Source organism: Dasypus novemcinctus, chromosome 8 (genome assembly GCF_030445035.2).
Source record: "Dasypus novemcinctus isolate mDasNov1 chromosome 8, mDasNov1.1.hap2, whole genome shotgun sequence".
Taxonomy (NCBI): Eukaryota; Metazoa; Chordata; class Mammalia; order Cingulata; family Dasypodidae; genus Dasypus; species Dasypus novemcinctus.
This window is the reverse complement of record NC_080680.1, coordinates 107,492,956-107,519,060: the sequence shown is the minus strand read 5'-3', so window position 1 is coordinate 107,519,060 and position 26,105 is coordinate 107,492,956. Positions and strand designations below refer to the sequence as shown.

Here is a 26,105-nt window from a genome sequence, read left to right as displayed (position 1 = left end):
GAAAAAGTAGATGAGTGTATTGCAGGGGCTGGGGAAGAGAGAGCATGGGGGTGATTGCTAAGGAATAAAGGTTTTGCTTTTGAAGTGATGAAAATATTCTAAAGTTGATTATGGTGATAGGTACACAACTCTGTAAATATAGTAAAAAGCACTGAACTGTACACTTTCAAAAGTTTATTTTCTGGCATGTAAATGACATCTCAATAGAGCTGTTATTTTTTTTATTCCATTGAGTAAATGTTCAAAATTAAAGATAAATTTGAGACAAGTGATGTGTTTATACTATTGTTTTCAATCATGTATATTTATTAACTATTATTCTCTCTCTTCTTTAGAAAAGGCTTACTTATTCTTATATCTTAGAATCTTTAAATTCCTGGTGTTTTTAGAAATGTATTGTGAATGTCACTTTTATATATCCACTTTATTATTTCTATTAGTTGGGTTTTTTCATCATCTCAAATGATGTCAGTCTTCTTCCTTACAAATATTAATAGCTTATTTCTTTTTTCTCTTATTGAATTACCTGGGACCTTCACGAGAATGTTGACTAACAGTGGTGACACCAAATATTCTTTGTATGACTCTTGTCTCTGGTGAAGAGTGCTTCTGTTATTTAGGGTGTTTACTGCAGGTTCTTGGTAAATGTCATTTATCAGTTTAAGGAAGTTTCCTTCTATTCCTAATGTTTTAAAAGCCACCAATTCCTGCAGAATTTTACCAAATACTTTTTCTCCATCTATTAAGATACTATGTAGGGAACAGATGTGGCTCAATCAGTTGAGTGCCGCCTTCCCAATGAGAGCTGCTGCCTCCTAAAAACAAAACAAAATGAAAAAAGTAAATGAAAAAACCCATCCCAGGGGTGTGGATGTGGCTCAGAGATTGTGCGTCAGCCTCCCACATACAAGGTCCAGAGTCCAATTCCTGGCTCCAGTACCTAAAAAAAAAAAAAAAAAAAAATATATATATATATATATATATATATATATGCTTTTTCTTCTTTACTTAGTAATGTGTATTTATACTTTTGAACTAATTTGGCAGTACTAGGATAAACCTAATGACTGATTTTATTAAACTGCTAAACCTGATTTGTGACTGAATTAGAAATGTTAACTTCCTTTTTATTTGTATTTCTATTCATTTCCTTACTCCTGGATGTTGTTTACTCTATTATTCCTTGTTCCTACTTCCTGAAATTTTGTCTATTGGTTTATCAAATCTCTTTTTGTACTTCTTTCATAAATGTATGCTTTTATCTATAGTAAGGCATTCCTTTTATTTTCTTTGGGGTTGCTATTCTTTTTCCTATCTTCTTAAATTGAATGTTTTGTTCTAGCTTTTTTTTTAAGATTTATTTATTTATTTATTTTTATTTCTCTCTCCTTCACCCTCCAACCTCCCATTGTCTGCTCTCTGTGTCCATTTTGCTGTGTTTCTTTGTCCACTTCTGTCGTTGTCAGCGGCACAGGAATCTGTGTTTCTTTTTGTTGTGTCATCTTGTTGTGCCAGCTCTCCATGTGGGTGGTGCCATTCCTGGCAGGCTGCACTTTCTTTCGGGCTGGGCAGCTCTCCTTACGGGGCGCACTCCTTGTGCGTGGGGCTCCCCTACGTGGGGACACCTCTGCGTGGCATGGCATTCCTTGCACGCATCAGCACTGTGCATGGGCCAGCTCCACATAGGTCAAGGAGGCCGGGGGTTTGAACTGCAGACTGCCCATGTGGTAGATGGACGCCCTATCCACTGGGCCAAGTCCGTTCCCCTTATGTTCTAGCTTTATTGTTTTCCAATAATTGCATTTTTCCTCTTCTGATTTATTTTTAATTTCTAAATAATTTTGAGCCTTTAGTTTTTCTTTGTAATTTTATTGCAATTCCATTTCTATTGGTAAGAAAAAATTGGAAGGTTCTGAATAGTTTGCTCTGGTGGAATTTATTCAGATTTTCTTTTTAGGCATATTTATAGCATATTAAAAATATTCTATGAATGTTGGAAAAATAATGTATATTTTATCTGTTGAGTAAAAAATACCTTTTTTCTATGGCTATTAATCAAACTTGTCAATTTTGTTATTCAAACTCTCTTTAAATGTACTCAGCATTGCACATTAACATGGGAATTACTATAAAGACAAGAGATTATGTGTACAGTGAACAATTTTCATTTCACTAGAAATTCTGTGTACCAGAAAGGCTTTATTTTTAAATTATAAGCAAATATGTACATCTGCAAACAATTGTCTTTATAAAAAATTTCTTTTAAAAAAACTCAATCTGTATGAATAATTCCATTAAAGCTTTTCTCTCAATGCTAACAAGTTTTCCAGATTAATTATAAGAACAGTGTTTCTTCTTAGCAGAAAGAGTATAGTTTTGAGTGAATGGGTATTTCACCTGAAGTTTTACTCACATAATAAACCTAGGGTTGTTTGCCACTGTGAATGCTCATGTGTGACCATTATGGCTGCAGGCTTTCCCACATTCCTTACTCTGGTAAGATTTTATTTCTGAAATGAGATCTTTGATGTCAAACTAACAATGTATTATAACAAAAAAATATCACCGCATTTACTACATTGGTAGGTTTCTCTACTGTATGTGTTTGCTTATGTTTAGTATGGGCTGAGCTTAAGCTAAAGCTTTCCCACATTCATTACAAAGGTAGGTTTTCCCTCCTCTGTGAGTTTTCTGATGTCGAATTAGTGATGTTCAATAGCAAAGTAGTTTCTAACATTCATTACATTGATACGGTTTCTCGCAAGAATGAATTTTTAGATGTTCCATAAGGTGTGTTCTTCAGCTGAAGGTTTTTCCACATTCCTTACACATAAAGGGTTTTTCTCTAGTTTGAGTTCTCTGGTGTTCTGTAAGATGTGCGCTCCGACTGAAGGCCTTTCCACATTCATTGCACTCACAGGGTTTCTCTCCAGTATGAATTCTCTGATGTTGAATGAAGGCTGGGGTATGGTTGAAGGATTTCCCACATTCAGCACACTTGCAGGGTTTTTCTCTGGTGTGAGTTCTCTGATGTTGGATTAGTGATGTGCTGTGGCAAAAAACTTTCCTACATTCTTTACACTGGTAGTATTTCTCCCCAGAATGAATTCCCTGGTGTTCAATAAGATGTGTACTCCGGCTGAAGGTTTTCCCACATTCAGTACATTCATATGGTTTCTTTCCAGTATGAATTCCGTGATGTTGTGTAAGGGCTGAAATATGGCTAAAGGCTTTCCCACATTCGTTACAAGGATAGGGTTTTTCTCCAGTATGAATTCTCTCATGATTTCTAAGAGATGGCCTATGACTGAAGGCTTTTTCACATTCATTACATTCATAAGGTTTCTCCCCAGTATGAACTCTTGGATGTTGAATAGGGTTAGTACTCTGACTAAAAGTTTTCCCACATTCATTACATTCATTAGGTTTCTCTCCAGTACATATTCTTTGATGTTGAATAGGATTAGTGTTTCAGCTCAAGGATTTACCACATATTGTGCATTCACAACGTTTTTCTCCAATATGTGTTTTGCAATGCAAGAGTAGCCTTTCCCACATTTAATACACTGATAAGATTTCTCTCTCATATAAATTTTCTCAGATCCCATCAGTACTGAATGATGGCTTTACATTTAAATTGTACCCAGAATAAGTAAGGTTTGAGGTACAACTGCATCATTTCTTATATCTAATAAATTTTTATCCATGACCTTCCTGAAAAATGTCAATTAAAGTGAATTGTATTTCAAGCCCTACCATTTGTGTCATAATTATGAGGTCTTTGTCTTATAGAAACTCAGTTGTTTAAAATGTTTGCACGTAAATTAACTATTTCTCTAAAATTACCATGTTCATGATTTTTCTTTTGAAACAGCTTTTCCTTGTAATCTTTTTATACTGGTAGTTTTCAAACTGGTCATCGAATTCCAATTCTTCTAATGTGGAATTTCGGGAACCATCATTTGAACATTTTTCTAATGTCATGTGAGAATATTATTTGTCTTTTGGAAATGCTCTGCTTTGGAGCTGCTGCTCTGACTTCAGGTAAGGTATTCAAGATTAAAGAGAAGACACTATCTCTTCCCTCTGTAAACTAGAGGGAAAAACAAGACTCACATGTCAGTTACAGAAAAAAAATTTTTAATATAAAAAGAAGGCAGTGCAATGAAAAAATATAACATTATACACTATAGGTCATGATTAACAGGGGGGTTTAGAAAAGGAAAGGATCAATATAGATAGGCATGGTAAAGAAATGGTAAGACAAAAGGCGTAGTATAATCAAAGATGAAACACAGAAAAGTATATGATGTGACTACCAGCCCATGAGATGAATTCAAATATTAATACATGTCTTTGGAATGCAGAGATAAAAATATGACAGGATAAGTGAAATGAGATCAGATAATGGAGAGCTCTAACAATTAAACAGAGAAATTCAATGTCATATAGCAGGAGACAGAAGAGTTTAAATTTTCTTTCAGCGTAGTATCATTAAAAATACATAATGGTTTAGATGAAAATGCTTGTTAATTCCATATAAAATGGTTAAGAAGAGGATAAGGCTATCATATTCAGCATGAAAGTATGAAATTAATGTCTGGTCCTGGGTTGGGGTAATACTGATAAGAATTTAGTAGAGGAGTAAATCTAATATATGAGGAGGAAGAAACAAAAAATACTGATATTGATTATGGGAAAATTTTCAAATAAGATTCATAAAAATACAATGGTTTCTAGCTTAGGAGGTTGGAAGAATAATGACACTAATGACAGAAAGAGTAAAGAAGGAAAAAGAGGTACTTAATAAAAGCTAGAGATTTCACTTTTCAACAAATTGACTTTAAAGTGATTTAAAGTGAAAGGGGACATTCAGGTGGAGACTAAGGAGGGGAAACCATGAGGATAGAATGCAAATTAGATATCTGGGCTAAAAAACTTATTTCAGGGAGTATGAGGGTTAATGTCATGTGTCCACTTGGCTGGGTTGTGGTGTCCAGCTGTTTGGTCAAACAGCACTGGCCTAATTGTTACTGTGAGGATATTTTGTAAATTGACTGGCATAGGTAATCAGTTTGATTGCATCTATAGTTGATTGCAACTTCAGCAAATTGGGGAGATTTCCATTAGCAATGTGAGGGGTCTACTCATCTGATCAGTTGGCAGACTTGGGAGCTGGAACTGAGGATTTCAGAGGTCAGAAGGAAGAATTTCTGCCTCTACTGCTATTAGCCAGCCAGCCAGCTTCTTCTGGGGAATTCAACATCACCTTCACTGGAGTTTCTAACTTGCATTCTACCCTACAGAATTCAGACTTGCCATTCCCCACAGTCACATGAGCTAATTCTTATAAAAAAATCTCTTAGTAACTATATACATATATAGCCTGGTGACTTTATTTCTCTAGAGAACCCCTACTAAAACAGAGGGTTAAGACATGGAAGGACTGACTATTTGAGGATATCAAAATTTATGGATTCTCTGAGACAAAAATAAACAATTAGGAAATAAACCCTAGAAATTTATGTATTTTCATTAGAGAGGAATTAAAGTTAATGAAAAGCATTTGGAAAGAGGCTAGAATAGACAAGAACATGGTGGTGTCACACCAGAAAAGATAAAATATCAAGCACAACAAGAAAGTTTGACTAGTGAAAAAACTATGAATACGCTGCTTTAAAGAAATAAACCTTCAGGAATCTCTTCAAAATAATTTTACTAGAAAAGTAGAAGATAAGAATATAAATTCAAATAATGAAGAATAGGTATTGAAGCTGTTAGCTACAAGTTTTTAAAGTTTGGTAATAAAAGAAGAGAATAAAATTGAAGGGAAGACAAAAATTAAATTGCTGTTGGGCAAGGTATTTGTTTTTAAAAGCAGGATAAACTCCTAAACGTCTGAAAGGAGAAGGAAAGGAACTAATGAACAGGGAAAGACCAAAACAAAAAATAATTGTTAAAGCAACGTCCTAGAATAAGTAGAAAAGAATGGAATCTGGAGAGATTAAATAGCAATGGAAGAGGGCTCTGTCTTTCTCTGAGATCACAGAGACATGTGGGAGCAACGTCAACTTCCTTTCTCCATACTATACTCCCTATGCCCTCACTAGGTGAAACCAATCTTCTGAACATAAAAGGGGGATCTGCGCAGAGGACCCTAGCCCACATTTCCAGAGCTACCTCCTAGAACCACTACTGTTACTATCCCCACAAGGGACAGATGGACTGCTGCTTACAGAGGATCCCACCTACTCGGTTGTTACTTAGCTAGATGATTCTTTTTTGGCTATGTATTTTGTGACTTTTTCCTTTTTTTTCTTCCGTTACCCATTAATAAGGTTCTTCTCACTTGGAAGATAAATGATTAGGAAAAGGCGATAGCTTACTTTTGTCAAAGGATCTGGGCTTAGGTGTTTATGATGGATAGAAGCATCTCAGAATTTTGTCCTCAGCAGTCTTCAGGAACTCTGAGATAGAGGAATTTTGATACCTCTCAGATAACACACTAAAGCTATCTATTTAGAATGTTTTAAAACAAAATAGCTTTCACCTGGTTAGTAATAAAAGAAAATCTTGTCTCTATACATCACTAAATACAAAAAATCTCTTGTCCCTAAACTCAAAGCCCAGGCTCAGACGAGAACTTGTAAATCCTATAGATGCTGACATTTAAGGAAATAGTAACTTCGGTCTATAGAATTATAAAGCTATACTTACCCAAGGAGACAGAGTTCATGTGGTTTTTCAGGGTCTCTGGTAATGGTCTGTTTTCATTCTTACAACGTAAAGTCCACTGGCACATCCTCTAGTGTCACTGGTTCCTACAACATCAAGCAAATACTTTCTAAGGGATCACTCAGGCACCCATTAATGGAAGAAGGAATAAAGCTGGAAACCAGAAATGACAAAGTGGAGGGACGTGATGTTCAGAAAGGGTACAAGTTCTTAAGTTCAAAAGTGCCCAAAGTTACATTTGGTGTCTGCTATGTAAATGTCAAAATTATAAAGAAGCAATAATGAGGGGGTCTCTACCAAGATACTGAAAATAAGAAATATAAAATTGGCCTCTAGTAGGGAAATATAAACTCAAGAAGTGAAGAGATATCCTAAGAAGGTAGTGCAGACAAGGACTTGTTTACAATCCTATTGGTGGTAACAATACACATGAAGAAAAATGGATCGATCAAAAGTAAAGTGATTAGGGAAGCAGACGTGGCTCACGTGACTGGGTTCCCATGTACCATATGGGAGGTCCAGAGTTCGATTCCTGGGGCTCCTGGTAAAGGCAAGCTGGCCCCCACAGCGAGCTGGCCTCAGTGGAGAGCTGGCCCATATGGAGTGCTGGCCTGTCCAGGAGTAACGGCAAGATGATGCCACAAAAAGAGACAGAGAGGAGAGATAATATGAGACACAGCAGACCAGGGAGCTGAGACGGCAGAAAAGATTGGGGGCCTCTCTCCCACTCCAGGAGGTCCCAGGATTGGTTCCCAGTGCTGCCTAAAGAGAAGACAAGCAGATACAGAAGAACACATGGTGAATGGACACACACAGCACACAGTGAGTGCAAAACAACAGGGGACGGGAGGGGGAAGCATAAATAAATCTTTAAAAAAACAAACAAACAAACAAACAAGTAAAGTAATTGTACCAGAGCACAGAGAAAAGGAAAATTAGACATGCAAACATCGGCAATTTCCTCCTATATAATATAGGTAGTCTTGGGAAAAAGAGACTGGCACCAAGGAGCTAAAATCCAAAGACAGCATAATATGAATGCATTAAACATTTACATCATGCCATCATCTCTCCTTGGATTACAATTTGGTTCCCATATATTTTTTATTGCCAGAGGAACTAAAGATCTGAACTCCTTGGTAGTTCTAGATCTCAATGTAAAATAATAAAAACACTGTTTAATACTTCAGTCCCTTGTAAGTTTGCATAGTATGATTCCATTTCTACCCTGATTTCAAGTTTCTGAATCTGCAAATATGAGGACCAGACCTTAGTCCACGAGGAATTCAACAAGATAAATGTCACAGTATGAGATTCCTTGGCTATCAACCAGCCAAACCAACTTCCCCAGACAACTTTGATATCACTGTCAGCTATATTTAATATTTCAGTAGACCCTCCTTTATTATTACACTCTCTAAATGATAGAAAAGATAGAACAAATACCAAACTGGCTATTAAAAGACATGTCCTCTGGTTGGAAAGAAAAGTTTCAGTGGTAGGGAAGGGAGCCTGAAACCAAAACAGGCAAAAGAAAGATCTAGAGAAGTAGTGAAAGGACCACTTTTTACCTGGGAGAACTAAATTCTTACTTCTGACATAAGCTAGAGACTGAGAATCCAAGTTTGACCACCTAGCAGAAGGCCACTCAAGAAGGACAGAGAAACCAGCATGGATTTTGACATTCACAAGAGGCCAGAATAACAAAACCAGGTACCGAAGGGGCCTCAAACCCATGATTAGACTCTCCCAAAGCATCTGCTGAATTTTGGAGCCACAGGGGTAAGAGTCTAAAGAGCTAAGCTGAAAACCTCTGAATGACATATGTAAGTCTCCCACAGATTTTCAGAGCTGAGGAGACAAAGACCTACCATATTCTTAACTGAATGCTCAGGACATCCGCACCCTAGGAAAAGAAGCAACGAAAAGTTGATTAAATCTTGTCAAAACAGAAACCACGTCCTAATTCAGCTGGACTGAAGTGATCCTATCTACCTAAAATAGAAAAAGGAAAATACTTCCTGGAAATGATGCCATCAACTTGGAATTTTATGGTTCTTTCATACATCATAATAGATGTACAATCAAAACTTACTTAACATGCAAAGAGTCATTACCATATAAGCAGTAATTAAGAGAAAATTAAAATAGGAGGAGAGACAAAATAGAGGAAAGGACAAAAAAATTTAATAGCTATTTGGAATCAATAAAAAGGAGTCAAAGAAGCATTCTAGAACAGAATATCTGAAATTAAAAACTCAATAGATGGCTATAACAACAGACCAGACCCATAAGAAAACAGCAGGAATTAACAGGAACACAGATCAATAAAAAATACCCAAACTGAAATACAGAAAGGATAAAAAAAAGAATAATAATAACCAAAAAAAGGAGAGAAAATGTTATAACCAAGAACAGCCTATGGAGACATGACAACTAAATGTAACATATCTTGGATGGGTTCTTGAAACAGTAAAAGGACATTAGGTAACAACTAAGGAAATCTGAATAATACGGACTTTAGCTAATAACAGTGTATCCATATTGGTTCAATATGTGTGACAATTTATCATAACAATATAAGATATTAATAATGGAAACTAGCTAGGGGATATATGAGAACTGTGTGTGGTGTATCTGCAATTTTACTATAAATCAAAAACTATTCTAAAATTAAAAGTTTAGTAAAATAAAAGTAAAAAAATGATACTTCATTACATTTTAATTTCCTACTTACATTATTTTCCTTTGTTTTTCTTTTGGTTAAAATGTAGTCTTGCTTTTTTGTTTTACACCCTGATGGTATACTTTATATAGTTCTTTTCATAATTCAGACATTTAATAAAAGATTATCTCTTTTAAAAAAAAGGATTAGCACATAGGAAATCTATGAGACTCACTCAAAAGGTCTAACATACATGCAACTGAAGTCTCAAAAAAGGGGAGAGAATGAAAACAAAGAATATTTGAAGAAATAAATGTTGCATATTTTCCTAGTGGATGCATAGATTCAAGATGATCTCAAACCATAAGCAAGAAAACCATATCCAGAATTCTCTTTTCAAACTACAGAGAACTCAAGGGGGAAGGTATTTAAGCCGGGAGGCCTGGTTCCCAGGACTCTAGAGCGCTTGGCCTGACAACCACGAGGGGCAGTGGGAATGGACTTGGGCTGGTGACAGGGGGATTCCTCGCTTCCAGGTGGTAAGTCTCCTCCTACTCTCTGTAAGGACTTCTGGTCAGCCAAGCGCTGGGCTGAGGGCTGAGCAAGTCAGGACTGCAAACCAGGCTTATTTAGTTCACTCAGTCCTGGCGATGCTTAAAATGAGTCACTTCAGGGAAATGGACTTTGGCCCAGTGGTTAGGGCATCCGTCTACCACATGGGAGGCCCGCGGTTCAAGCCGTGTGCAGCTGGCCCATGCACAGTGCTGATGCGCGCAAGGAGTGCCCTGCCACACAGGGGTGTCCCCCACGTAGGGGAGCCCCACGCACGAGGAGTGCACCCATAAGGAGAGCCGCCCAGCGCGAAGGAGGGAGCAGCCTGCCGAGTAATTGGCGCCGCCCACACTTCCCTGCCCTTGCCGCTGATGACAACAGAAGCGGACAAAGAAACAAGACGCAGCAAAAAGACACAGAAAACAGACAACCGGGGGAGGGGAGGGGAATTAAATAAATAAAAATAAATAAATCTTTAAAAAAAAAAATGAGTCACTTCACATGTATCTCCAGGCCCGTGGCTTCTCCTGGGGAAGTCAGCAACTTTCACAGTGCTTCTCACCATGGCTCCCAGGGGTCAGTGGAGGGCCACAGGGGCAACCCGCTTTGCTGAAAAGTCAGGTTTTTCCCGACTCACGTTTTATCCCTTCTCTATTAACAGCAAAGCGCAACAGAACACATGAGAGGCCGCTTTTTTCCTCAAGGCTTCTAGTCACAGATGTCCTAAGTTGAGGCCAGAGCACGGCACTTGTTCCTTGTTCTTGGCCTCATTACTCACAAGTGCCTCTGTCTAGCATGTGTTGCTTTATTAAAAGCAAAGGATGTGGAAGAAACCTAGAGGTTTCTGGACACAAAAGGAAGACCCCAGGTGAGGAAGGACTGAGAATTGGAAGAAGACTCTAAGAGTTACGTCAGTGAGTGTTCCTGGGAGACCCTGAGCTGCTTCCTTCTGCTACAGCCCCTGGGGGGTATATCTGCAGGGTGGGGTCACGACAGAAGTCCTGCAGGAATCTGCAGGGAGGCCAGTAAACCAAGTGAGTTGTACAGAACTTCTGCCTAAGATCCTGGGCTAGAAGAGCCTCACCTGCTTAGGGCAAATACAGCTGAGTGGAGATGGCTGCAGGGCACTGAAGGTCAAGAGAAGGCCTGGTTAGTTTACCATCACCACCCCACCTCAGCTTCCCAGGGCTGCAGAGGGTTGTAGGAGTGGGTAACAATTCCCCATTGCTTTGGAATGGCAAACCTCCTGCAAAGAGAATTAGCAGGCCTGGAATGGGCCTTTTTGGGGAAGAGAAGATGAATAGAAACCAAGTTGTTAACACCTAAAGGTTGGGGGTGGGGGAGGATATGGGACCTGAGAAGTTTTCGGCAATGACGGGAGTGGGGATGGGTGCAAGTGAGCAAAGACCAGGGGTTACAGCTCTCGGTGGAGATCTGCAGGAGTGTGTGTGGATAATTATCCAGAAGCTCTTCCCTAAAGTCAGAACAATAACCCCCTAGTAATTTAGACTATCCTGAGAGAGTAGAGAGGAAATGGGGAGAGGAAGGGAGAGAAACTGAAGTCAGTGAATATTAACCCAAAGAGACATAGTCCCAAACTATAATAACCAAGATTATCTCCTGCCAGAAGCAGCCATTGGAGCTTGGAAATTACAGAAAAGTAGTTTTACCTTCTTAATAGGCTACAATACTGCTTAAACTCTGCACCTGAATCTGAGTGAGGGCTTTGTTTCCTCACAATGCAGTGCCTTAGAATGGGTAGCTGACCAATAAAAATCCACCAAGTTCATTTGAAGTTAGTATCACACTTGCCCCCTGCAAGATATCTGGGTCTTGGTACGATTGGCGTTTTTGGCTACAGAGTTCCGAGGGGCTGTGCTATACGTCACTTACCAGCATCCCTGGACCCCACCTGTTAGACACCAGTAGTAGTCTCCCCCACCAGTGGCAGCAACTAATTATGTCTTCAGCTATTGCCACGTGTGCCCTGGGGGTGAGGAGCAAAACAGCCCTCAGTCGAGAATCCCTAGGCTAAGGCTATTTCCTCTCCCACTTGTGGAGTCTTTGAACAGCGCTGAGCTGACCTCCAATGGATTGCTAATTAACAATTGCAGCCATTTCCAGTTCTGTCAGGCCCCAAAAGACTCAAGGAGAGCAGGAGCCTTAATTAGGCAAAGCCCATCTTTTCTTTCTTAACACCCAGAGAAAGGCTGGAGGGAACCAAGTGGTCCTGCTGACCAGCACCTTTGAAAGACAGTGTAGGATGACCCTTGGTTCTTAAAGTCAGCCTGAGAATGATGTGGGCTATGGATGGCAGGCTCTTTGTCTCTTCAGAGATAACCTAAACTATCTGTGACTTGTGGGTGTGGGATGATAAAAGGCTGCAGTCCTGCCCTTGGTGAGCAGGAAACAGTTTAACAATGCAAGGTCTATACACTTTAAGTATTCAGGGGAAATGCAAACCAAATATGCTAAAAGCTTATCAAATGCCTGAGGTCCATGCTAAAAGCTTACCTAAGATGTGGAAATATATGCTAATTCAAGCCTATTGAGAACTGAAACAAAAGGACCATTTGGCCTTTCCTCTCTGTATAAAAGGGACTAAAAAATCTTGTTCTGGGCTGGGGATTGAAACAGAAAATTCCCGAGTCCGGCTGGCCATCAATAAACCATTTTTCCTTCTCAAAATCATTCCTGAGTCCTGGCCTCTCTATACTCAAATAATTGAACTCTCAAATTCTACAACAATAATACTAGGCATGGAATACACTAATGACTCTATTTGGCAGCTTGGTAAGTTCCTGTTTTATCTTTGCCAGGGCTTTACACATCTTGAAAGTCAGGCTAGAAGGCACTCCACAATGGGTCTATTCTTCCAGGTAGGAAACTCAACTTTGGAGTTGCTCAACTTGCACTGACTTTTCTCTTGCTCAGGAAAATCCTCTTGGAGTGATGACTGTACATGGACCTTGGGTCATATTGTGGAATTTGTACTAGTGATTAAAAAAACCAGTACTTCCCTCCTGAGCTCTCCTAGCTGGCTTCAAATTCTTGTTTCCTGCCAGCACTTCAATCCTCTGAGAGCTTCTTGAGCAAGATGCATGAGACACCAGCCTGTGTCTAGACCCTGACTAAAACTTTGAAGAGATTCTTATTCATACCACGAAGTCCACTTACATTGGCCAAAATGCCAGTGCTGCAGTGCTTTTGCTTTCACCAATTAGCAGCCTTTCCTGACAGACCCCGGACTTCAGAGGCCCCAAATCTGGATTGTGAAGAGGTTAATACCAGTGAATAGCACTGAAGTGAAATCTTAAAAAGGGATGGGGAAGAACAGTTTTGATAGAAGGTAGGTCTCTGGGTTCTCTGGTTCTTGCCAATGGAGGCTGGGTGAGGAGAACCTCTCCTAGGAGAGGGGAAGGAATATGTCTCATCTCTCTGCCCACCTCCACAGGTTCCACCTACAGCATTGAGCAAGTCAAGGAGCCAAGTCATCAGAAAAATGGAATTCTCTAGAAAAGAAGTCCATCATCAGGACCATATAATAAAGCTTCTAGAGAGCACATGTTCTGCATTTTAGCCATCCAGCCTAAGGTTTGGGATTTAAGAGTATACTGAAGTATGAGGAGAAACAATAGGAACTCGGTCAGTGGTTCCTCTATTGTGAGGATTGCTCATCTTGTCAGATTCGACTTGTCTGAAACTAAGACTTTGCTCTGAACAATCTTAAGGAGCCCTATTATCTTGATAGGGAACGGAGGTTACTGTTAGCACTTCCTTAAAAGATTGGAGTTTCCAAAGATCAATTGTCCTTAGACCCATTTTGAGTGCAGCACACATGGGCCCAATCACACTTCCTATGGGTGCTGGGCAAAGGGAACTGAGATAACCTGAAACTCCTGCTGCTTGCTGTGTTCACGTCTTCTCTGACCCAGGGGGCTCACGTCTTCTGCCAGCATCCATGAAAATGTGGCAGGCTAACTTGCTGCCAGTAGGATAGAAATCTCAGACCCTCCAATTATTGAAAACGTCGGCATTAAGAGTAGAAGGCTGGCCGAGACATGGCTTTTGGCAAGAGAAAGGACGAAGACCCTTGGCAGGGGGGTAGGGATAGGAGAAGTGGGTAGGCCTGGGATCTGGCAGGGAATACTTCTGCCGAAATGGTGGGGAGGTAAGATTCCCACAGGCCTGTCAGTGAGACTGAGAGGTGAGGCAGGATTGAGACAAGCAGCCCAAATGGTGCTATTCGTAGTGGTTGTCCCTCCTCTCAGTGGGAGGAAGGAGTCCCCAAAGCTGATACAGGGTTTGGAGTGAACCAGAAGGCTTGGTAGGGCCATAAGCAGCTGCTGGGATGCTGAGACAAAGCAAACATGCCTTGCTTGCTGGCATGGAGCCCTCTTCTCCCTTCACCCCTCCATTCTTCCTTTCTCCTTGACTCCCCCCCCCCCATTTCAGGCACTTTAAGGAAAAAGCTGAGTATGCGGGGGATCTTTGGGTAGGGAAGAACAATAGCTCTGTTGGATAAAGACATACATCGCCATCCTACTCAGTCTTGTGCAGGAAGGGGTGCTTGGATAGGGTTTTGGGGGAGTTCACACTGGAACAGGGGAGAGGGAACAAATTGGCTGAATGGGTTCATCTGAGTGAATTCAACATTGCTGTTTTGTGTGAAGTCGGCACTCAACCACTGAGCCACATTGGCTTCCCTGCATTGGTTTTCTCACTTATTTGCTTGTTTTGTTTTTGTTTCCTTTAGGAGGCACTGGGATCCAAATCCAGGACCTCCCATGCGGGAGGCAGGAGTTCAACTTTTTGTGCCACATCAGCTCCCTCAATATGCTGTTTTTGTTGTGTCTATACTTAAACCTACCAGGAATTGATGATATGCTAGTATTTCTCCATCCAATGAGAACCAGAGGGGATTATCCCATTTGTAAGAACCGCATGTAAGAGGAGCTAGTGGGACAAACTCCACTGCCATTGGGCACTGGTGGATGGATCAGGATGTAGCATGAGAACCTCTACCCTCTGATGTGCAAAGTTATCACTATATGAATGTGTTTGTTGGAAAGTCAAAAGCCTCAGCCATCATGATTCAGCAGGTGTGGCTGTTAAACGCTGAAAATTTGGGGACTGTATGCCAATCAAAGTTTCTTAGGATTATGTGGGTGAGTTAAGGACTTGCTATCTTCTTGACAATCAAGGACAAAATGCTGTCTTTGCCCTCCCTGCCCCCCCCCAAAATAACCCTAGCACCTTACTGGACTCTAGGCATTAAAAACAAAATGAGTGTCTGCTAAATGGAGCCACTGGTAAAGGGAGGCTGCCTCCACTTGGAGATGCCCTTGGGTATCGGACCCGTGGCTCTCTGAAAAAGCTACCAAGTACACCCCTTTTGGAAATCAGCCATTGGCTAGCTGCTGGGCTTTTCTTGAAATGAAATACCTGACCTGTAGAGGTCTTTCCTCTCCATCTTGAAATTCCTGTTTTGGGGTGGACCAAATTGGACTCAAGATTAATAAAGAGGGAAGTCTTGCACAGGAATAGAAATGGTAGATTCATGGACACAGCTGTCCTGACTCCAACGGCATCTTGGCTTAACGTGGGAAAAAAATAGCTGTAGTCCCTTTGGGGAAAACTATGTTCCCACTCATCAGGGCCCTGTTCAGCCTTCCTGGGCCTGACTCAAAAATGGTTTACCTAAACTGAAATACCAGATGGTGTCTTCTGGGATGATATATATGTTCAGCCTCAGTACCAGTCAAACAGATCTGAAATGGACATAGTTGGCCTGCACATGGGTTATAATTCTGAGTCACTGGGCTATTGCCAGTGGCCTATGGTTTGTTCTACTTGGAAAACACTAGATGTCCTGTGTTTGTTGATGCCCATGGCAAAGATTGGTTTATACAGATTGGACTCAAGTTGCTGGTTGGACCCAGCTGTTTTTGTGTGTTTTTTTTTTTCTTCTTAAAGATTTATTTTTATTTGCTTTTTCCTTTATTTATACCTCCTCCCCCAGATGGTTCGCTCATCTGTCTGCTCATTATTTATTTGCCTTCTCCAGGAGGCCCCGAGAACAGAACCTGGGACTTCCCACATAAGAGGCAAGTGCCCAAGAAGCTGAGCCACACCCACTCTCTGTGCACTGCGGAGACTGCTAGCTTGTGGCCTCTGCTCTGTTACAGCGGGAGGTGGCGTCTGCCCCTCTCTTTTTAGGAGGCCCTGGACCCAAACCTGGGACCTCCCATGTGGCAGGCAGGTATCCAAGTGGCTGAGCCACATCCGCTTCCAAGCCAGCTGTTTTTGATGCAGAAACTACTGCTGTGTACAGACTTGTGACTCCTGCCAGAAGCTGACGGGTTTGTCCCGTGATAAGGGAGGCCACCGCAAGCAGGTCAGACTCTCAGACCTTTGCTCTCCCTTGACACTCTTTTAAGTTACTGTTTCATCAACTCTGAGGCACACTGCTGTGGTCCTTGAAGCTAATCTGTCATGTGTTCAGCTTTCCAGATGACTTGCAGTCTGACGATGTGACTTATAAGCTAAGCAACAGTGGGCTGATAGTCTGACTTCACCTCTGTTTCTGCCTGGACTAAACAGCTTAAAGTAGTTGAGGCACTGAATGCAGCTGTCCCCAGAAAGGGAAAGGGATCACCTCGACTGCTTCCCGAGTAACAGCCAGGGTGAGAGGGATGGCGATCCTGAGCCCTCTTGGGCACGGTGTGCCTTTGTTCCCCTAACAGTAACTCCAGGCTTACCTGTCAGCTCATCTTCTGGGTGGCAACCTGGGGGACTCAAAAATTAAGATTAATCCCTCTTCTCGTATACCTGGCCCTTTCAGATGAAAGGTCTGGAGGGTGAGTATAAAAAGTGAAGTTACAGCTATTAGAATGGGCTGCCCAAGTTTTGTGGCAGTGGAGGAAATACTTTAGTTAGACCTTGGGAGGTGTTGGGGGGAGAGGGCCATAATGACCTTTTCTTTCAGAACTTCCCCTGGAGCCTTGTTTCATAAAGTTGACATTGTTGTGGCTTTCTTAAACTTTTGTAAGAAACTTAAGAGATAATGGGTCTGCCCTCCTTTGCCCGACATACCAGAGACCTAGCTGGTATTGTGCACATATTGGGCTGACTCTCCTCAGAGTCCTGCGTCAGCCCTGTGGCAAACCAAGACAGGACCAGAAATGGGTTGGCTCTTATACTGGGAATGTTATTTACGGTAAAAGTTTACAGTTCTAAGGTAGTGAAATGCCAAATCACGGTACCATCAGAGGTACTTTCTCAGGAAAGTCAGCAGCCACGTGGTGATGCAAGATGGTGGGCGATCTCTTGCCAGGTCTCCACCTTCCCCTCCAGGCTCACCAGCTTTCGGAGCCCAGCTCCCGGAGTTCAGCTGTAGCAACCAGCCATAGGGCTTGTCTCTTTCCTGCCTCCTCTGTCTTGCCAGCTCAGCTTTCTTCCTAGTTCAGCTGGAAGCTATCAGGCCTATGGCAGGGCTAGTCTCCTGAACCTTGAGCTGCTCCCTGGACCCAACCCCTCGGAGGCCTCTTTCTGTGCCTCGATGCTCTGGTAGTTTGACTCCAGGACCTGTCAGCCCTCAGGGCTTCTTTTCCCTGCAGACTTCCCTTACAGGGCAGGATCAATATGGCAGCGCCTTCTCTGTTCATATCAGACCCAGCAAGAAGGTGGAGACCCAAGCTGGTTCACGCCTCACTGATGTAATCCAATCAAAAGGCCCCATACCCACCGGAACGGATTAATTAAAAAATATAATCCTCTTTGGGGATTCATAAAAAAACTTCCAACTATTACATGCCCCAAATGAGAACTAGGTAGAAGGCTAGTCACTGTCAGCCTGTGAGCTAATGTAGGGCCCACTTTTCAGGGTCCTATAATAGTTTTCTTTGAAATTCTGTCTTGACATGGCTAGGAGGCCTTGTTGGTTCCCCTTCATGAGCAGCTGTGTTAAGTCTACACCCCAATTACTTGCACTTCAGGACCACTCTGGGCCCATCCTAATCACCCTGGGGTCACATGCCAAGCAATCAGCCTCTAGGCCCCAGAATTCATAGAATCATTCAAATTAGTCAAGTGCCCACAACCTAGCTAATGCTACCTTGTTGGCTATTCTTTAGCTGCCTTCTGTGATCTCCCTGGATGCAACCCTCCATGTGGCCTTGTGTAGAGGCCTTCTCATTTGGAGTTATAAGACTTCTGCCTTTCCACACTCCAAGTCTGTATGTCCCACCAATTTAAGAGCCTATAATCATACCTAATATGTTCTGTATTGGGTGAATACAGAAACTTAAGACAGACACCTGGTTCTCTAAGGTAGACATTGAGAGCGTGAAGGATTTGCTCAGTTGGAACCGTGAGGGCATAGCTGAGGTTAACACTGCAGGTTGGTCTAATTCTGCTTAGAATACAAACTGAGCAGATTTGGCCTTGGCTCCTATTACTCAGTGGCTGACGGTGTGGCCAGGACAGAATGGAAACAAGGAGTAAATGTTGGGGAGGGCAATCCCTAACAGCATTTCTGCACATCTTGTGACAGCTTATGTCCTGGAATATCTTAAAGATGCCTGTATGGCAAACAGCCTGTAACAGGGCAGATTTGTTTCTGACCAGGATAAAGATAATGGCTCAACATTGCTACTTGAATCCCAAGGGCATCTCAAACTTCACATTGAAATCTGAACTCTAGTTCTTCATTCCTAAATCTGCAACTCCTGCAGTTCTCCTTTTCAGTTAACGTCAACTTCATTTTTCCCCCAGTTGCCATGGCCAAAAACGTTCTTTCTATCTCATGCTATATGTCCTATCCATCAGGAAATCCTGTTGGCTTGCCTTCAACATGTATCCAGAAACATGCCACTTCTCACTGCCTCTACTACCCTCACCTGGGCTGTCTCTCCAGGCTTGTGTGGAGGAGACAGTGAAGTGGGTTTTGAGCCCACCATTTTGGGTGTTCCTTTGCCTCGCTGTCTGCTGGGCTGGATTCTCAGTTCCCTGGGCCTGTATTGTACCTTGTGCCCTCTCAGAGTACTGCGCTAAGGCTCTGTCTACTTCTTGACTTCGCCCAGCCCCTGCAGAGGCTACACTTCCAGCTTTCTCTAGGTGCTAAGGCAGCTCTCAGAGGTGTGCTTGCCAAATTCCAAAACCTTGTTCAGCTTCTCTGCTGGTCCTCTCTGTCTTTGCGGGATTCTGCCCCCATTTCCCTTCCCTCCTCCCCAATCTTCAATTCATCTTGGCAGGGTTTCAGAAGAGATCCAGCATGTATCCAGTGTACTGTGTTTAACTGGGAGTCCAAGTGGTAATTCCTTGAATACTAGCCTTACAGAGTACCTGGCTGACTGTGCATTTCCTTACTACTAACTTCAAGCACTTTAGATTTAAATGTATTGCTTCACCAGCCCTGCCTCCAAAGCCCAAGGGGCATTGCTGGAACGTTAAAGTTAACTGTTAGACATGTTGAGAGAGTGTCCTAACAAGGTGAAGGACTTTGAAGATGGAGCTGTTTCTAATGGAGAGAACATCTAAAAACCATCTGGATATAGAACTCGATTTACCAGTAAGCGTGTGCTTTGCATTAGCCCTCTCTCTTAACAACATAGTCCTCTTTAGCATTGTGCTTTTAGTCTACAAATTTTAAAGTGTATTTTTGAACATCAAGAACATGACTTCCTACTGCATGTGGTGTACTGGTGTTGAACCAAACATGTTTCTGCTTAAGTCCACTTGAGTCAAGTTCAGCGTGTAGAAGTATAAAATACTTAACATCTTTCCAGAACAAGTCCTTGTACTCATCTTAGTTTACTGGCCAATTTATGACAGCAATAAAGAAATAGATTTTATTTTAGAACAGGATAGGAACCCCTAGAATGAACATTGTAGAACTTCTAAATTAATGAGAGAAAAAAGGATTATGAAAAACCATGATCAAATCATCCATTCTAAGAAACAGGAAGATTGAAGAGTAAACAGTAAAAATAGGAAGCAAGTTGTAAAAATCAGTTAAAGAGGAGCCAGCTGACCTTTCCTATTACTAAACGGGCTGTCGGAGTGAGTTAAAAAGCATAGCTGTGATTTTTAGAGTGATATAATGAAAGGCAAAGAGATTAAGGGGAAATCAAAACAAAATAGGTAAGCAATGTTATTTGACAAATTTAAGGAAGGTCAAGGTTGTTAAAAGCATTAAGAGGACAAAGGATGTTAGATAATTACTTGGAGCTTAAATTGAAAATATGGCAGTGAAACTTGGCCTAGATTTAGCCAACTGTAAAGCAAAGCAAAAAATCCTCTCAAAATACAGAACAATTTTAGTGGGATTGTTGAAAATACCTCATAAAAATGACCAGACTATTTAGTGGGCAAAAAAAAATTCTTTTTTGGAAAGAAATTGCAGTCCTAGATCTATAGAGAACTACAAAAGGCATTTACAATGCAAAGAATGTAGGTTCAGTGGAACGTATAAAACAGACATAAAACCCCATGTCCTTTTCTGATTAATAAATAAAAAATATGATCGATGAGAAATTTACTTGAACAGAGTGTGAAATTAAATGCCTGGATCAAATAGGAAGTCAAAATAATTTAAAGCACACTGTAAAATATCAAAAAGGGAATATTTTGTACCAAAAGAAAAAATTTAAGTTGCATTCTGGGGCATATGTTAGCTTTAATGCCTTTCGTATTTTAAAGAGTGAAAAGAAATGAACCAGAAGTTAATTTCAACATTTTGGGAGGAACGAAACAGGAGAGAAATACTAACCCTGGCTGAACACATACAAATCACCTGTTTTACGTGCATTAATGCTTAGAGCAACCACCTGCGGTGGGTGCTCTCATTATCCCATTTTATAAATGAGGTAACTGAAGTTCAGGGAGGGTATTTTCCCCAGGGCCACACTCAGACACTGACAAAGCTGGGATTGAAACCCAGGCAGTTGCTTCCGAGCCCATAATCTTAACTACCACACTAGACACTCTTCTTCACATAAAAGCTGAAATTAGACTACAAACAAAATTGAACCAATAAAGCCAAAATCTGCACTTTGAAAAGAGTAGTGAAATATATAAATTCCTGGTATGCTTGGCAGAGATAGCAGAGAGTAAAAATGTGATTGAAAATAAGAAAGGCAATTCTAACTAATGACATATTTGGAAGAGATTACAAAATACATGAGACTACTGCATGTAATTCCATGGCAATGAACCTGGAAATCGGGAGGAATTTTGATTTCCCAGCAAAACGTGAAGGCAGTGAAGTCATGATCTACTGTGGTAAAAACCTTCAATATTTCAGTGGCTTAACACTACAAAGGTTGCTTTCTCGAAGCAAACCGTTCATCACAGGGTGGCTCCTCTCTGAGCATTGAGTCCTTGTCCTCTGGGACAGGTGGATGGAGGAGACGTGTGCTGGCCACGTGGCAAAGAGGGAGTGATGGGAGGGCTGTGTACTGGCTCTTGATGCGCCTTTCGATGGGGGACACACGTTTCTGCTCACGTATCACCAACCAAACAAGTCACATGGTCACACCCAACTTCAAGGAGGTGGAGAGTGTCATCCTATTGCGTGCCCCAGGGGCGACCAAGGAATAGACATATGCACAGAATGTTTCCCCAGTGGAATACCTTTTAGTTTTCAATGCCCAAATTTTCATAGATTATATGTATTTCTCAGTCTAATGCGGTTTTTGGCAGCTGCCTGACCATGAAAACTTTATGTTGACATTCCAAAAAATAATGCAACGTTTTTAACAATCTGTAGGAAAAGCTAGAATTACATCGCGCATACAAGTGGTAGAATTTCAGAATCAGCCACAAAAGAGACATGAATCTTTGCTGTGCTAAGAAAAGCACCACAGGTTGTCCAACATCAAACAACCATGTCAGTTTTAAAACCATATGTTTTAAGCCTTTTATGTCCCATCATTACAGTTTGCAGCTTTCATATCGGCACGTTGCTGTGCTTAGGAAATTGGGGAGTTTTGGGTTATGGATAACATCATAGTTTTCCCGGTTTGTAGTATGAGGTGCTGGTGAGGACATGGAAGATATGGAACTCTCACGCTTGGTGGAGATGTAAAACAGTACAACCCTTTGGGAAACAGGCTGGCAGTTTCTTAAAAAATTAAACATGCTCCTACTATATGACCCAGGCCTTCCACTCCTAGGTACAACCCCAGAGAAATGAAAGTATTTTTCCATACAGTGACTTGTACTCGAATATACACAGTAGCTTTATCTGTAGTAGCCACAAACTGCGAACAATCCAAATGTTCATCAACTGGCGACTGGATAAACAATTTATTCTATATCGGTACAATGGAAAGCTACTCAGCCTACACACGGTGACATGAATCGACTTAGTGAAAGGAGCCAACCCAAACCCAAAAGAGTCCATACTGATGATTCCACTTGTATCTCTCTCTAGTAAATGCAAACTACAGTGACAGAAACCGGAGCAGTGGTTCCCTGAGCAGTGGGGTGGCACTGAGGGATGGAGGAGTCAGGAGGGGATGAGAACATTCCGGAGGGTGATGGATAATTGTGTGAATAGCAGGGCTCTTCATATGGATAGCCAGGTGTGGCAAGGACCAGGGGCACCGGAGAAGTATGAAAGGAAAGTTGGTTCGTCCTCACGGGTCCTAGAACAGAGAGGCGCCTGCAGCTCGCAGGATCCCACAGAGTAGCGCATCGGGGTGTAGGCTCCCCCAAGCAGGAGGGAGGTTACAGTGGACCTGGGCCTGCGCCTTCAGAAGGTTACAGGGGATGAGCTGTGAGGTTGGTGGAGCAAGAGTGGGGACTGGCGAGTTTGTGTTGGACTTGAGGTGCCAACACAGGATGAGGGGAGGACAGGGAGAAGTGGTTTATCCTGTATAAGTGGGGGTTTGGGGTGATCGCTGAGGGACCTCTGTTACTAATGGCAAGGTCTGAGATACTGAGTCCTCCTGACAGCGCAAAGCCTTTATTTTATTTTGACTCACTACAGATATATTCAGTCTTGACTCTGGGGATAGTTTCACGGGCATATCCATATTTCAATATCACATTTTACACATGAATGGTGTGCTGTTTATTGCATGTCAATTACACCGCAATAAAGCTACTTAAAAATAGGAAATAACCTTCCAGTCAGCATTTTCACACATATTTCTGATGTTAAGCAGAAGAGGCCAATATTTGGAAGAATTACTGACTTGTCCCACCAGGCACGGAGCTCAAAGCCCTGGGAGGGTGGGGTGGGGTGGCAGGGATGTGGCTGAGATGAGGCTCCTCCCTTAGTTCTTTTTTTTACACAAACACACCCCCACCCCCTCACCCCACCCCCCCCACCCCACCCCACTCCTCCCCACCCCCCCGTGTCCATTCGCTGTGTTCTTCTGTGATCACTTCTATCCTTATCAGTGGCACCAGGAATCTGTGTTTCTTTTGGTTGCGTCATCTTGCTGTGTCAGTTCTCCATGTGTGCAGAGCCATTCCTGGGCAGGCTGCACTTTCTTTCATGCTGGGCGGCTCTCCTTACGGGGCGCACTCCTTGCGCGTGGGGCTCCCCTATGTGGGGGACACCCCTGCATGGCAGGGCACTCCTTGCGCGCATCAGCACTGCACATGGGCCAGCTCCACATGGGTCAAGGAGGCCTGGGGTTTGAACTGAGAACCTCCCATGTGGTAGACGGTCACCCTATCCACTGGGCCAAGTCCCCTTCCCTCCCTTAGTTCTTAAAGGCATTGAGCTGGGGCGCTGGGGAAGCTGGGTGCAAGTGAAGGCTCCAAAATAATTAGGGCACGTAGGGCCAGATGCTGGTTCTGCACCACCTGGTGCTTCCAAGACCTGGTTCAGAGATCTGGATTCTGGGGATACAGATATGGGCCCCGGCTCTGGCAAGCAAAGGCCGCCTGTTCCCCAACGCTGCTAGGGGCTGCCCCGAACAAACCTGCGGGCTACAGAGAACGACAAACCACCGACCGGCTGCAGGCTCTGTCCTCGCCGCCCTGTGTGCACCGGGTTGTGGACATCTCTGCCCCGGCCTTCCACCAGCTGCCGCGGAGGCAGCTACTTTCCCGCCCCCGCCGCCTCCCCGGGCTGCTGCCTCCCCCGCCGGCCTGGCCGGCCTGGCCTCTCAGGCCTGCAGCGACTCCGGGGAAGCCGGCGGGAGCCCCAGGCCCGCTGCGAGAGGTCCCCGGAAGTTGCCCGTGGCCGCTTGGTGCCCAAACTTGCAGAATGCGCGGGACTCCGCGCTCTTAGCCCCGAGCGCGCCGGCGGCGAGGCTGCAGCCGGCGAGGACGCCCACGAGGGGCCGCCGAGCTTCCGGGCTCCCCCGCATCTGCCCGCCGCGCGGGCGCCGCCAGCCGCCTGCGTCTCTCTCCCGCAGGGGAGACCAGCCTGAGCCAGGAGCGCCCAAGAGGCCGCCTCTGGGGACCCTAAGGTGCACCCTGGGGCTCCCCTGGGCACCGGGCGAATCCCAAGGGGCCAGTTGTGAGCTCCCCTCCTCCCGGCTTCCTCCCCGCACTGCAAACTCTGGCGAGGAAGAGGGGAAAGGGAGGAAAGAGGAAAAGGAGGGAGAGAAACTGAGCCGTGACTTTGGGAGATCCCTCCCGGTTCCGATTTAAACAGGTTCTGACCTTCCTGAGAGGCTCTCAACTTTGGCTGCACTTCTGAATCACCTGGAGAGCTTTAAAAAATCTCATTCTTTTCGCTTTTCAGTCACTCATCAAAGCAAGTCACATCCAACTACAATGTGCTTAGGAGAAGGGTACTATTTAGGGGACAGCACTAATGAGCACCGCCTGAGAGAAATAGAAAATCAGAAGAAAGCAATTATCACAGATGATGGCCTAGTTGGTTTTATATAAACATTCACCGTAATTTAAAGTATAATCTTTAAAGAATAGAAAATTCCAAACCATTTGAATTATTTTCTGGTGGAAATCTCTTAATTATCTTATGAAGTTAGCATTACCTTAACCCCCAAATCTGATAAGCATCTGCAATTAAAAATTACAATTATATCATTAGCAAACTGAATCAAGAAATGCTTCAAAAGAATAACAGCAAACACTTAAGATTGTGCTTATTGTTTGTCAGGCACTGTGCTTTTCACGATTAATTAATCTTCACAACAATCCATGATTTAGGTATTATATGATTCCCATTTTACACCCCTGTGTGGCTGGGCACTCCTTGCACGCATCAGCCCTGCGCGTGGGCCAGCTCACCACATGGGTCAGGAGGCCCTGGGTTTGAACCACCGACCTCCCATGTGGTAGGTGGACCCTCTATCCATTGGGCCAAATCCGCTTCCCCGATTATAAACTTTTTGAAACCAACAAAACAGTGTCTCTGAAATGCTTATTTTTAAGAACCACATCCAGTATCTTGATGGGCCTGCTTCCAGGATGAGACAGTTTCAACCAAAGTTCTGTCCTGAGGAAAGAGTCAAATGACAAAGTGCTCTAGCCAAGAATGGAGATTTGGAGTCTTCATCCTTGTCCTTGAAGCCCCAAAATAACCTCAGGGTGTCCTGGTTTGATATTTATTCTGGAAGTTTATTTAACATTTATCCGTATTTCCTCCGTTCATGTTTAAGTTTTTCATGATATTTAAAGGTGAGAATAACAGGACTACTTAAAAACATCTCCTTAATTACACAGTCACGTAATTTAATGCCTCTTCTATTCAAGGTGCTCTGAGGGCTTCAGTTTGATAACAATCCATGATTAGGGTGTTAGTAATACTATTTCCATCTTACAGGTGGTGAAAAAGGGCCTAAAATGCCTAAACCATGGATTGTTGAGGGGAAATAGCTATAGTAAATAGCAGTCAGGGTTGAAGGCCGTCCTATAGGAAAGGGGGTCAACAAACACTTTCTATAAACGGCCAGATAGTCAATGTTTTAGTCTTCACAAGCCAAGAGGCAAAGTGGTGGATATTACATAGGTGCTATTATAATAGAAAAAGCACATTTCCACATTTTAAAAATGAAATTAAAAATATAATATTGAGTACTTTTTGTAATATGGATTATTAATATGAAGAATAGAATTCACTTTTTGGAATAGTTAGGGATGAAAGTCGGTTTTCCTAGTATCAAATCATTTGCAAATGTCATTGGCTTATGGGCCATACAAAAATAGGCAGCAGGTTGGA

General features: G+C 42.6%; 1 protein-coding gene and 1 long non-coding RNA gene across 2 annotated transcripts in view; both read right to left on the bottom strand.

Annotated features, from left to right (window-relative positions):
• The window catches only part of LOC131279372 (zinc finger protein 883-like), a 79,415-nt gene that overhangs the window by 8,526 nt on the left and 44,784 nt on the right, over positions 1 to 26,105 (bottom strand). Inside the window, exon 3 of the mRNA XM_071216538.1 lies at positions 3,081 to 3,368. Within this exon, the coding sequence (XP_071072639.1) occupies positions 3,081 to 3,368 (288 nt within the window). The remainder of the gene's footprint in view (positions 1 to 3,080; positions 3,369 to 26,105) is intronic.
• Positions 6,386 to 8,717, bottom strand: LOC131279628 (uncharacterized). The gene is made up of 3 exons (XR_009187025.2): positions 8,607 to 8,717; positions 6,718 to 6,821; positions 6,386 to 6,467 (listed from the first exon to the last, which is right to left on the bottom strand). It is a non-coding gene; the product is annotated as an uncharacterized lncRNA (long non-coding RNA).